Source organism: Mobula birostris, chromosome 25 (assembly GCF_030028105.1).
Source record: "Mobula birostris isolate sMobBir1 chromosome 25, sMobBir1.hap1, whole genome shotgun sequence".
Classification (NCBI taxonomy): domain Eukaryota; kingdom Metazoa; phylum Chordata; class Chondrichthyes; order Myliobatiformes; family Myliobatidae; genus Mobula; species Mobula birostris.
The window spans coordinates 61,600,289-61,613,051 of record NC_092394.1 but is presented as its reverse complement, the minus strand read 5'-3'; the positions used below and the strand labels follow the sequence as shown (position 1 = coordinate 61,613,051).

General features: G+C 40.2%; 1 protein-coding gene and 1 long non-coding RNA gene across 4 annotated transcripts in view; one reads left to right on the top strand and one right to left on the bottom strand.

Moving 5' to 3' along the window:
- Positions 1-12,763, bottom strand: part of sfi1 (SFI1 centrin binding protein) — a 246,468-nt gene that overhangs the window by 76,753 nt on the left and 156,952 nt on the right. For all 3 annotated transcript variants that reach the window (XM_072243230.1, XM_072243231.1, XM_072243232.1), the window contains 3 exons: positions 8,834-8,994; positions 2,992-3,066; positions 504-578 (listed from right to left, as the gene is read on the bottom strand). In XM_072243230.1, coding sequence (XP_072099331.1) covers positions 504-578; positions 2,992-3,066; positions 8,834-8,994 — 311 coding nt within the window. The remainder of the gene's footprint in view (positions 1-503; positions 579-2,991; positions 3,067-8,833; positions 8,995-12,763) is intronic.
- LOC140187691 (uncharacterized) overlaps positions 1-12,763 on the top strand; it is a 68,488-nt gene that overhangs the window by 43,491 nt on the left and 12,234 nt on the right. Inside the window, exon 5 of the long non-coding RNA XR_011883138.1 lies at positions 3,005-3,112. This is a non-coding gene — a long non-coding RNA (uncharacterized lncRNA). The remainder of the gene's footprint in view (positions 1-3,004; positions 3,113-12,763) is intronic.

Sequence of the window (12,763 nt, the reverse complement as noted above, 5' to 3'; positions counted from 1 at the left end):
CTATTAAGATGGTGTGCATTCACCCTATCTATGCACCTCATAGTTTTATACTCCTCTCTAAAATCAACCCTCACTCTCCTACACCTCACTGAATAAGGTACCAGCAGAGTAACCAAACTGAACAAAATACTCCAACTTCATGCAGAAATGCAACATAATGCCCCTCTCCCCACCTCCTATACTTAATGCCCTGACTTTGGAGTAAGCCTTCAGAGGAAAGAATCGTGCCAACCCACCTACAGCTGAGATAATGAAATACTTTGTTTAATTCTAAAATTTTAGAAAATTCTCCAACCCTACTCCCTTTCTCTCACATTGTTTAAACTATCTGCAGAGTCACTCCAAACATGGGCAGCGCAGGGAGAGGGCATGGAAATGGAAACCTTTCATTCCTATAGATCATAGGATCATAAGGCATGAGAGCAGAATTACACCATTTAACCCACCAAGTCCGCTCCACCATTCAATTGTGAACCGAAAATTTAGTTTGTATGGTGTCTTACCTTTCCCTGAAGTACGAGACACCAGTGCCATAAAGCAAGTGCTGATTGTTTGTTTTCTTGATGTTTATCCAACTGCTACATAAGTAATAAAATAAAATAAGTTACGTCCCAAATGAAATACAGGAGCGCTATGAGAACCAAATCAACACAGCAGTGCACTGCAGTCTCCAGTTTACTAATTTATAACTCAGTCATGTTCCAGTATGTATTGCTGGCAGTCAAGAGGAAGAGGGAGAAGAGAATTTTTTTTGTTTTGTCCAAGAGCAGTTAATACACTGGTACTTAAACTGAATGGTCATTTATTCTATAAATGCCAGCAATTTATTCAATAAAGGGATAATATTAAGGATCAACTTTATTCACTATACATTTACATATATTAGGAATTTGTTGTGGTGTGTTGGTCAGGGCACAACATTCAACAAATATAAAGAATAAGTAATTATATATAAATAAAGTTAGAAGTTAAAATATGGAAATGGAATAAAATATGCATAAATATCAGAATTTATTTACAGCGTAATCAGCATTATCAAAAATGTTTACAGTGTGCTGTCGTGATGAGGGTTAATATATAGAGGGGGTGGGGCTAAGTAGAATGGTTGATCAGATTGTTATAGCCAAGTCTCTTTTTCATTTTACATGTTCTGATATTCACACATAGCAAGGCCAACCTAAGATTTGAAAATTTGAAACAGGAATTGTGGTGAGAGAATTTTTATGTCAACAGCATTATTTCTTCAAACTCTGTGAATAGAATCACAATTGGATTGCTTAATTATTGTCATGTACTGAGATACAGTGAAAATCTTGTCTTGCATATGTTTTATATAGATCAAATTATTACACAATATATTCAGGTTGAACAAGGTAAAATGACAGAGGGGAGAATAAAATGTAATAGCTACAGACAAAGTGCAGGTAAACAATAATGTGCAAGAACATAATGAGTTAGCTTGTGAAGTCAAGAATCTACTTATGGCATTAGACAACTATTTAATAGTCTTACAGCAGCAGGTAGAAGCTGTCCTTGAATATGGTAGCATGTGCTTTCAAAATTTTGTCTAATAGAAGAGGGGAGAAGAAAGAATGTCTGGGATGGGTGGGGTCTTTGATTTATGCTGGTTGCTTGACTGAGGCAGTGAGAAGTGCAGACAGAGTCCATGGAGGGGTGTTGGTTTCGGTGATGTGCTGAGCTGTATCCACAACTCTCTGCATTTTCTTGTGGTCATGTGCACAGCAGTTGCCATATCAAGCTGTAATGCATCCAGATAGGATGCTTTCTGTGGTGCACTGATGAAATAGGTCGATGGGGCATGCCAAATTTCTTTAGCGTTCTGAAGCAGTAGAGAAGTTGGAAAGTTATCTTGGCCATGGCATTTACATGGTTGGCTGTGGCAATACCAGGGAACTCAAAGCTCTCAACCTCAGCACCGTTGATATCCACAGCATGTTTGTTAAAAAGAAAGTAGTAGCATTTGTTGTACCATGAACCTTTTTTGCACCACAGACCGGTTTAATATTGACAATATTCTTGCAGATCGACCGGGGGCAGGGGGGGTGTTCAAGTAGGGTTAAACTCACCTCAACATGTCTTTTACAGTTAGGGTTGCCAACTTTCTCACTCCCAAATAAGGGACAAAAGTAGCAGTCAAATCCCGGGACACTTGTGTTTACCCCGAGAAAGACTACCATGACCACGAAGCCTTGCACGGGCACCTATGTGCGTATGCGTGACGTGCGCATACGTAACATGCGCATGTGCATCATGTGCATGTGATTTTTTTTCGCACAAATCGCTTTTGCCTTAATCTTCCCAACTATACTGTACATACGTTATTTCTACTTTATATAGGCTGTGTATTTATCATATCATTCCTGCTTTTACTATGTGTTAGTGTTATTTTAGGTTTTATGTGTTATTTGGTATGATTTGGTAGGTTATTTTTTGGGTCTGGGAACACTAAAAAATTTTCCCCATATAAATTAATGGTAATTGCTTCTTCACTTTACGCCATTTCGGCACAAAAGGTTTCATAGGAACGCTCTACCTTAGCGGGGGAAATACGGGACAAGGGCCGTCCCATATGGGACAAACCAATTTAGCCCAATATACAGGATGTTCCGGCAAATACGGGACAGTTGGCAACCCTATGTTCAAGTTCAACAGTGTGTGACAGGGAATGAGGAAAGGTGCAGCTGACTCATATCGTTTCCTCGCGGCATGGTAGCACATGCTTTGTGGCCCGGTGGTTGGGGACCGCTGCTCTACACAACCGATGGAGCAGAATCAACCATATGCATGGAAGATGTGTGCTGGGGAAATGCTAATGATAGTAAGCAGATATGGTCAAAATAGGAAGAGAAATGCTCCAAAAAGCAAAACACAGAAGCACTGGAACTTTTGGATAAATGTATTAATGATCTATACTGCCCAAATTAAACTCACAACCATAAGAGATTAATGAAACTCTGCAATATTTCTTACTTTTACTTTCCAGATTGTGAAGTAGTATCTGCAAAGTCGATATGTCTGAAACCACTCTCCCCGTCGCTGTAAAAGCTAGAAAGGACACAATCAAAAGCAAAAGTTTTTACTCACAATACAGGTAAGCAGAATGAAAGCTGCTTATGAAAGAAAAATGAAAAATTATTCTTCTGTTCTTCCTAAATGGTGTATAATTCCATGGATGCACTTAGCTCAGACATTTTGCCATCATGTTTAAACTCACAAAGTACCAACAAGCTGACTGGACCTGATCTGCTAAGTTCCTCCAGCATCTTGAATGCCTTATGGTCTCTCTAATGCTTTTGGGTGATGATTAAAAGCAGCAATGTTACAATTTTGGCCCAGTCTCTTCCTTCATGGCATAAAGTGCTAAAGAAACTGTGAAAGAGTCAGGGCCAATTTAAAATGCTGTAAAAGCAACGTCTAGATTCTCTGCAGCTGAACAAATCACAGACTCTTAGAGCCAAATAAAAGCGAGACACCTTGTGGCCCTATCGACTACTTTAAACTGTAGGAGAGTGGTGATCACGTAACGATGAAATGTTAACCAATTTAAAAATTTCATGCCAAGTTTCCTCAGAAATGGAAGTCTGTAAGTCTTGTTCCCAAAGATTTTTAATTTTATCTTAAGGAACATTTCTCATTCCCTGCAACATATTATAAGTATTAGATATAGATCCATTATAAAAAGATTTCAAATTAAAAATTACATCTAGTAGATTCTTATCAGGCCTTTTAGGGAATGTACATATTTGAGACCGTAAAAAGTCTCTTATTTGTAGGTATCGAAAAAAGTACGTTTTGGGTAAGCTATATTTAACTGACAGTTGCTCAAACGAAAGGAGACTTCCCTCCACAAACAAGTCCTGGAAGCATTTAATATCTAATCTACCCCATTCTTTAAAGGCCACATCTATCACAGAAGATTTTAAAAAATAATTAGAAAAAATGGGACTTGAAAGAGAAAATCTCAATAAGCCAAAGTATTTTCGGAATTGTACCCAAATTCTCATAGTATGTTTAACTACCAAATTGTCAGTTAACTTACTCAGGGATAAATGAAGTGACGATCCAAGAAGAGAAATAATATAAAATTTATTAACAGAGTTAGCTTCTAAAGAAACCCACATCCGACAATCCTCACGATTAATGTAATATAAGCAAAATGTAAGATTACGTATATTAACTGCCCAATAATAAATCCTAAAGTTTGGTAAAGCTAGCCCTCCATTCCTTTTAGCTTTCTGAAGATGAATTTTGTTTAGTCTAGAACGCTTATTTTTCCACATATAGGATGACATAATAGAATCAAGAGAATCAAAAAAAGATTTAGGGATAAAAACAGGTAAAGAAGGTAAACTGAAAAAGATATATAAATTAAGGTAAAATATTCATTTTAATAGAATTAACTCAACCAATCAATGATAACAAAAGAGGCGACCAATTTGATAGTGTTCTTTTTACATAATTCAATAGGGCAATGATCTGGATGATGGGGTGCTATATTGGATAAGTAAGTATGCAGATGATACTAAGAAAGAGTTAGATAGAGCTCTTAATGATACTGGAGTCAAGGGATATGGGAGAAGGCAGGAACGATGTGCTGATTGTGGATGATCAGCCATGATCACAGTGAATAGCAGCGCTGGCTCGAAGGTGTGAATGGCCTACTCCTGCACTTATTGTCTATTGTCTAGGGTTACTCATAGTCCTCTATTTTTCTAAGCTCCATGTACCTATCCAGGAGTCTCTTAAAAGACCCTATCGTATCAGCCTCCACCACTGTCGCTGGCAGACCATTCCATGCACTCACTACTCTCTGCATAAAAAACTTACCCCTGACCTCTCCTCTGTACCTACTTCCAAGCACCTTAAAACTGTGCCCTCTCATGTTAGCCATTTCAGCCCCGGGAAAAAGCATCTGACTATCCACTTGATCAATGCCTCTCATCATCTTATACACATCTATCAGGTCACCTCTCTTCCTCCGTTGAGCTGAGTGCCAGATTGTTGCTGCGGCACCACTCCACTAGTTGGTATATCTCACTCCTGTACACCTCTCGTCATCACCTGAGATTCTACCAACAATAGTTGTATCGTCAGCAAATTTATAGATGGTATCTGAGCTATGCCTAGCCACACAGTCCTGTGTATATAGAGAGTAGAGCAGTGGACTAATTCTGCTCCTATGTCTTATGGTAACTCTGGATGTATAAAGAATTTGTCTATTAGCAGTTCTTCCATTTCTCCAGACGAAAATGTTCTGATCCAGTCTCTACTCAAGGCCAGTTCAGCACAATTACCAGCAACTCAATCATCTTGTTATCCAGAAAAAACAATGCATTCCATCTTAGCCAAGCTTTGCAGCACTTCCCTTGAGTATGTGCACATTAACATTGCTCCTGGTCAGCAGAACTTTCATCCCTTCTGTGAGTGATATGCTGTACCGTAAGTGTATATCACAATATCCCGACCATTTATTCCACAGGCAGTCTTGAACTCATCACATTCTCCTCCTATGACAACATCTTGTAGCATAAATGTCTTTCAACATACATTCACTTTCTTTCTATTCAGGTACCTGGCTATCCTACAACTTCAGTTCTTTGCTGTTAAAGCATTTGTGGTCCATAACTTGTAAAGCTTCTTAAACCTAGCTGCCCATACAGTTTGTACAGTATGTTCCATTTTATTACAAGTACACCAAGAGCATATTTTAAACAGACACATCTAACACCAGCCTCTCTGTCAAACACATCATGAGTTAACAGCAGAAACTACAACTCCAAAATGTCTGGTAAACCACCCTTTAAAGATAAATAGAAACAAGAAATGTAAGGTAACATTTACGATAAATTTTATATGTTTTAAATAAAACTGGAAATGGGTCATTAACGTAGAAGCAAATAATTTATTTGATGATTCAGAACAAGGGTATGTTTAATTCAAAACGTTCATATCTCAATCTATAAGAACTGCTTGCCATTTACAACCAGTTTTGAAGCTCATTCTGTTAAACTCAAACAGCCCACAACATTCAACAACTCTATCAGTGAGGATATGAAAGCCCAGTCAGTAAATCACAGTCATATTGCATGAAAACAGGCCTTTCAGCACAATTCGTCCACATTCACTAGCGATCTAGTCCCATATCCCCACGTTTGGCCCATATATCTTCTAAACCTCTCCTATCCATGTAGTTATCCAGATGGTGTCTAAATATTGCTAATCTCAACCACTATTTCTGGCAGCTCATTCCAAATACACACCAGCCTTTGTGTGAAGCAACTGCTACTGATGTCCCTTTTAAATCTTTTGCCATGACCATAGGAAAACAGACTGGACTTTTATCACATCTATGTCCTTTAGGTCTACCCCTATTAGGTCTACCTCCTATATTTCAGGAAATAAACACAAAATACTCTGCAGATGCAGGGTCAAAGCAACACTCACAACACGCTGGAGGAACTCAGCAGGTCAGGCAGCATTCGTGGAAACGATCAGTCAACGTTTTGGGCCGAAACCCTTCATCAGGACTGAAGAGGGAAGGGGCAGAGGCCCTATAAAGAAGGTGGGGGGGGAGGGTGGGAAGGAGAAGGCTGGTAGGTTCCAGGTGAAAAGCCAGTAAGGGGAAAGATAAAGGGGTGGGGGAGGGGAAGCAGGGAGGTGATAGGCAGGAAAGGTGAAGAAGGAATAGGGGAAAACACAATGGGTAGTAGAAGGAGGCGAAACCATGAGGGAGGTGATAGGCAGCTGGGGGAGGGGGCAGAGTGAAATAGGGATGGGGAAGGGAGGGGGAGGGGGAGGAAATTAACGGAAGTTGGAGAATTCTATGTTCATACCAAGGGGCTGGAGACTACCTAGACGGTATATGAGGTGTTACTCCTCCAACCTGAGTTTAGCCTCATCATGGCAGTAGAGGAGGCCATGTATGGACATATCCGAATGGGAATGTAAAGCAGAGTTGAAGTGGGTGGTAACCGGGAGATCCTGTCTGTTGTGGCGGATGGAGCGGAGGTGCTCAATGAAGCGGTCCCCCAATCTGCGTCAGGTTTCACTGATGTAGAGGAGGCCGCACCAGGAGCACCGGATGCAATAGATGACCCCAACAGACTCACAAGTGAAGTGTTGCCTCACCTGGTAGGTCTGTTTGGGGCCCTGAATGGTGGCAAGAGAGGAGGTGTAGGGACAGGTGTAGCACTTACGCTTACAGGGATAAGTGCTGGGTGGGAGATCTGTGGGGAGGGACGTGTGGATCAGGGAGTTGCGGAAAGCGGAGAGGGGTGGGGAGGCTGGTGGGGTGGTAGGTGAGGACAAGGGGAACTCTGTCCCTGTTGTGGTGGCAGGAGGATGGGGTGAGGGGTGAGGGCTGAAGTATGGGAAATGGAGGAGATGCCATCCCCTCACCCGCATCTAATGCATGCAACCTCTCCTTGTAATCCATGTCCCAAGTTGAGATAACTTTTTCGTAAACCGTTCCTGCACTCTTTCCAGTTTAGTAAAACCTTTCCTATAACAGGGTCATCAAAACTGTACACAATACTCTAAATGCAGCCTCATCAATGTCTTGTATAACTGCAACACAACTTTTCAACTCCTATACCCAGTGCTCTGACCAATGAAGGCCAGCATGCCAAATGCCTTCTTCACCACCCTATCTACCTATGATGTCACTTTCAGTGAACTATGCACTTACACTGCTAGCACTTCTTTTCTATAACACTCAGCATGGTCTTACCATTCACTCTATAAGCCCTAGTCATAGTCATACTTTATTGATCCCGAGGGAAATTGGACCTTCCAAAATTCTACAGTTTGATCTTCCAAAATGCAACACCTCACATTGGAAGCCATTTGCCAATTTTCAGCCCACATATCTAGCTGATCAATATACCCCTGTAAATTATTTGGAACTTTCCATACTAATTACAACACCATTGATTTTCATTCAAAAGATCCAAAGTACATTTATTGTCAAAGTGTGCATACAGAATACTACTCTGAGAGTCATCCTCCTGCAGGCAGCCACGGAACAAAGAAACACCATGGAACCTGTTCAAAAAAAGATCAAACACCCAAACAGGCATGCAAAAAAATAAATTGTGCGAACTGCAAAATTGAGAGTGAATAACACATAGGATATCAAACATCAAGAGTACAGTAGTAGTATCATTTGTGATCTTACTAACGTACCTAGTACATTTACATCCAAACCATTTATATAAATTACAAAGGTCCTAGCAGTGATTCCTGTAACTTCCAGTCTGAGAAACAACCCTCAGTTATCACCATCTGATTCTTACCACAGAGGCAATTATGAATCCAATTCAATAACTCTTCTAGTTTCCATGTAATCTAAACTTCCAGACTAGCCTGCCATGAGGAACTTTTTCCAAAGTCTCACTGAAGTCCACATAGACAACATCCACTGCCCTACCCTCATCTATCCTCTTGGTTCCCTGTCAGACACAACCTCTCACATACGAAGCCATGTTGACTGTCCTGAATCAGTACTTGTCTCTCCAAATGTTGATAGATCTGGTTCCCTCAGAGTTCCCTTGACTAATTTATCCACCATCAATGTTAGACTCAATGGCCTGTAGCTTCCTGTCTTGCTTTTGCAATGAGAAAATGATTTAGAAATTAACCCACAAATATTCTTAATGGGAAAAGAAATGCATAAACTAACTCTGTCAGTTGCTGAATTTTCTTACTCCCAAATTCTGAGCATGTGTCATATAGTTTCAAGTTCTCTCTATCATGCAGTTTCTCTATAATCAGAACAGTATCTGTTGTACAAATCAGAATATTTTGTACTCACCATCACTCTTACACACTGGTCATGATACCATTTCCATAACAGCAGGCATTTTTTTGCAATCTGCTGCTCATAGTGTTGTGAAGCAGCTTCCAATTTCCCTCGCTGAGTTATTGTTTTTTGACTGAGCTGTTTCCAATGAGAAAATATGTGCTGCAAATGAACTAGGAAAGACGAAAATAAAACTGTCATCTCGGCTCAAATGGGCAATCATATAGATTTATCTGTGAAGAAGCTGAGGGGTGGGAGGAATGTTTAAGTGCTGTGGTGGAGTAATTCACAACTTGTTCTTCTCAACTTCCAGTGAAATTATTATTCATTTGTTTAACCTCTATAAATTTGTGGGGAATAAATTAGTGAAGAATGGAGCTCAGCATTCCAAAATTAAAGCTGAAATTTGCTGCTTTATATTTCCAATTGCTTCTCAAGTGTGCAGGTTGCTGACAAGGTACAGTGCAAAAGGAGCAATAAGCTTCAGGGATTGTTTCTTAGCTTTGAGTCACACCTCTCATTTAGAAGACAGTCAGGGTTGAATAAGATAAATTCACACATTTAAAATCCAATTCATGTCCCAATAAAGTCATAGAAGATATCAAATCCAACAGTTCACACCATGACCATATGAGAACAAAATCATTGTATGAAAAAAATTGATGGTTATAAACATGGGCTGCCCAGTAACTTAAAACAAATATTATGATTAATCTTGTAGTATAATGAATGAATATTGAGTTAATCACAGTGTTAACATTGTGAAATGTTAGATTAGACGATTCTAAAAGATGTGTGTTTTAATTTTAAGTGGTCCAATAGAAAATGCTTTGCCAAAATAACTTTTGGTAGAACAAAAATATCTCATCTTCAAAATTCTTCTGCAGTCTTTGTAACTTCCATCACTCTTTTAACCTCAGATGTGTATTCCTCCAATTTTAACTTCTTGCATGTACCCAGTTTTCTTTAGCCACTAACTAGCTAATTATCAAAATGATTGGGTACACTCGAAGAACATAGAACAGTCAGACACAGTATGGGCCATACGGCCTACAATGTTGTGCCTACTTATGTGCATTAAATCTACTTAGAATCAGAATCAGGTTTACTTTTACTGGCATATGTCATGAAATTTGTTGCTGTGTGACAGCAGCATACTGTAGTACATAAAAATTACTACATATTACAATAACGTAAAAATAAATTGTGCAAAGAGAGCAAAATTGTGAGGTAGTGCTCATGAACCATTCAGAAATCAGATAATGGAGAGGAAGAAGGTATTCCTAAGCTCAACTCCTATACCTCCTCCATGATGGTAGCAAAGAGAGGGGCAGATCCTGAATGGTGAGGGTCCTTCACGATGGATGCAACTTTCTTGAGCATCCTTCTTTTGAAGATGTCCTTGATAGTTCAGAGGCTAGTGTCTATGATAGACTGACTGTGTTTACAACCTTCTGCAGACTTTTACCAATCCTGTACATTGGCACCTTCATAGTATACAGTGCTGCAACCAAGATCGATCTAACCTTTTCTTCCAATACCATTCATAATACTGCATTTTCTTTATCTTTTAAATGTCATTGTTATATCAGCCTCTACCACCATCTCTGGCAGTGCATTCCAGGTACCCACCTCTCTCTGTGTATAAAAAAAAAACACTACTTCTGACATCTCCCCTAGTTTCCTCTACTCAAAGTAATTCTGGGGGGGAAAGGTGCCACCTGTCCACTCTATCTATGCCTCTCAAAATCTTATACAATTTTATCAAGTCACCTCTCATCATCTATAGAGAAAAGTCCTGGCTCTCTCAACCTAACTTCACAAGACATGCTCTCTAATTCAAGCAGCATCCTAGTAAATCACTCTTGTACCCTTTCTAAACCTTCCACATCCATCCTATAATGAGGCGACTATAAATGTACTTACTACTCTGAGTGGCCCAACCAGAGTTTTACAGAGCTGCAACATTACTTCACGTCTCTATGGATATCATGCCTTGTGACCTTCTGGATGACCTACCATGAGGAACCTTGTCAAACACTTTAATAAAATCGATATAAACCACATCCACCTCTCTATCTTTATCAATTTGGTTTGTGACCACCTCAAAAACCTTAATTAGGCTTGTGAGTCACACCCTGATCATCACAAAGCAATACTGTCTATCCCTAATAATAAGAATCAGGGATGTGACGTGAAATTTGTTAACTTAGCAGCAGCAGTTCAATGCAATACATAATATAGAAGAGAGAAAAAAATAAATTAGATTAGATTAGATTATGAAGACACATAGTCCTCTTTTATTGTCATTTAGTAACGCATGCATTAAGAAATGATACAATATTTCCTCTGGTGTGATATCACAAAACACAGGACAAACGAAGACTGAAAAAACTGACAAAACCACATAATTATAACATATAGTTACAACAGTGCAACAATACCATAACTTGATGAAGAAGTCCATGAGCACAGTAAAGTTCAAAGTCTCTCAAATGTCCCACACCTCACGCAGACGGGAGAAGGAAGAACTCTCCCTGCTATGCCCGACCACAGTCCAACTCTGGGTCATCCAAAAACTTTGAGCTCTGATCAGCTCTCCGATACCGAGTACTGAGCACCATCTCCGTCCAAACGATTCGACCTCAACCTCGGTCGCCACCAGCAGGCAAAGCCAGGGATTTTGAGGCCTACCCTCTGAAAGATTCCCGACCACGCAGTAACGACAGCAGCAAACGAGTGTTTCAGAAATTTCTCCAGATGTTCCTCTGTGCTTTCACGTCCATTCTCCATCAAATCAGAATTGTCCACGACCCCTATTTAACAGATACGATATCATTTTCACCGGAGGGCTGCGCACGCGCCTGGTGCGCTGCCTCTCTCCTCCCGCCTTATTAGTTAAAATAATAAATAAATAAATAAATTGCAGTATGTGTATATTGAATAGATTCAAAAAACATGCAAAAAACAGAAATGCTATATCTTTAAAAAAGTGAGATAGTGCCCAAGTGTTCAATGTCCATTTAGGAATTGGATGGCAGAGGGAAAGAAGCTGTTCCTGAATTACCGAGTGTGGTAACAGTGAGAAAAGGGCATGCCCTGGGTCCTTAATAATAGATGCTGCCTTTCTGAGACACCGCTCCCTGATGATTTCCTGGGTACTTTGTAGGCTACTACACAAGATGGAGCTGACTAGATTTACAATCCTCTGCAGCTTCTTTCGGTCCTATGCAGTGGTCCCCTGCCCCACCATACCAGACAGTGATGCAGCCTGTCAGAATGCTCCCCACGATACATCTACAGGAGTTTTTGAGTGTATTTGTTGACGTGCCAAATCTCTTCAAACTCCTAATGAAATTTAGCTGCTGTCTTGTCTTCTTTATAACTACATCAATATGTTGGGACCAGATTAGATCCTCAAAGATCTTGACACCAGGAACTTGAAACTGCACACTCTCACCAATTCTGATCCCTCTATGGGGATTGGTATGTGTTCCTCCGTCTTACCCTTCCTGAAGTCCACAATCAGCTCTTTCGTCTGACGTTGAGTGCCAGGTTGTTGCTGCAGCATCACTCCAGTAGTTGGCATATCTCACTCCTGTACGCCTTCTCGTCACCACCTGAGATTCTACCAACAATGGTTGTATCATCAGCAAAGTTATAGATGGTATTTGAGCTATACCTAGCCACACAGTCATGGGTATATAGAGAGTAGAGCAGTGGGCTAAGCACACACCCCTGAAGTGTGCCAGTGTTGATTGTCAGCAAGGAGGAGATGTTATCATCAATCCACACAGATTCTGGTCTTTTGTTAGGAAGTCGAGGATCCAATCGCAGAGGGAGGTACAGAGGCCCAGGTTCTGCAATTTCTCAATCAGGATTGTGGGAATGATGGTATTAAATGCTGAGCTTTAGTCGATGAATAGCATCCTGACATAGTGT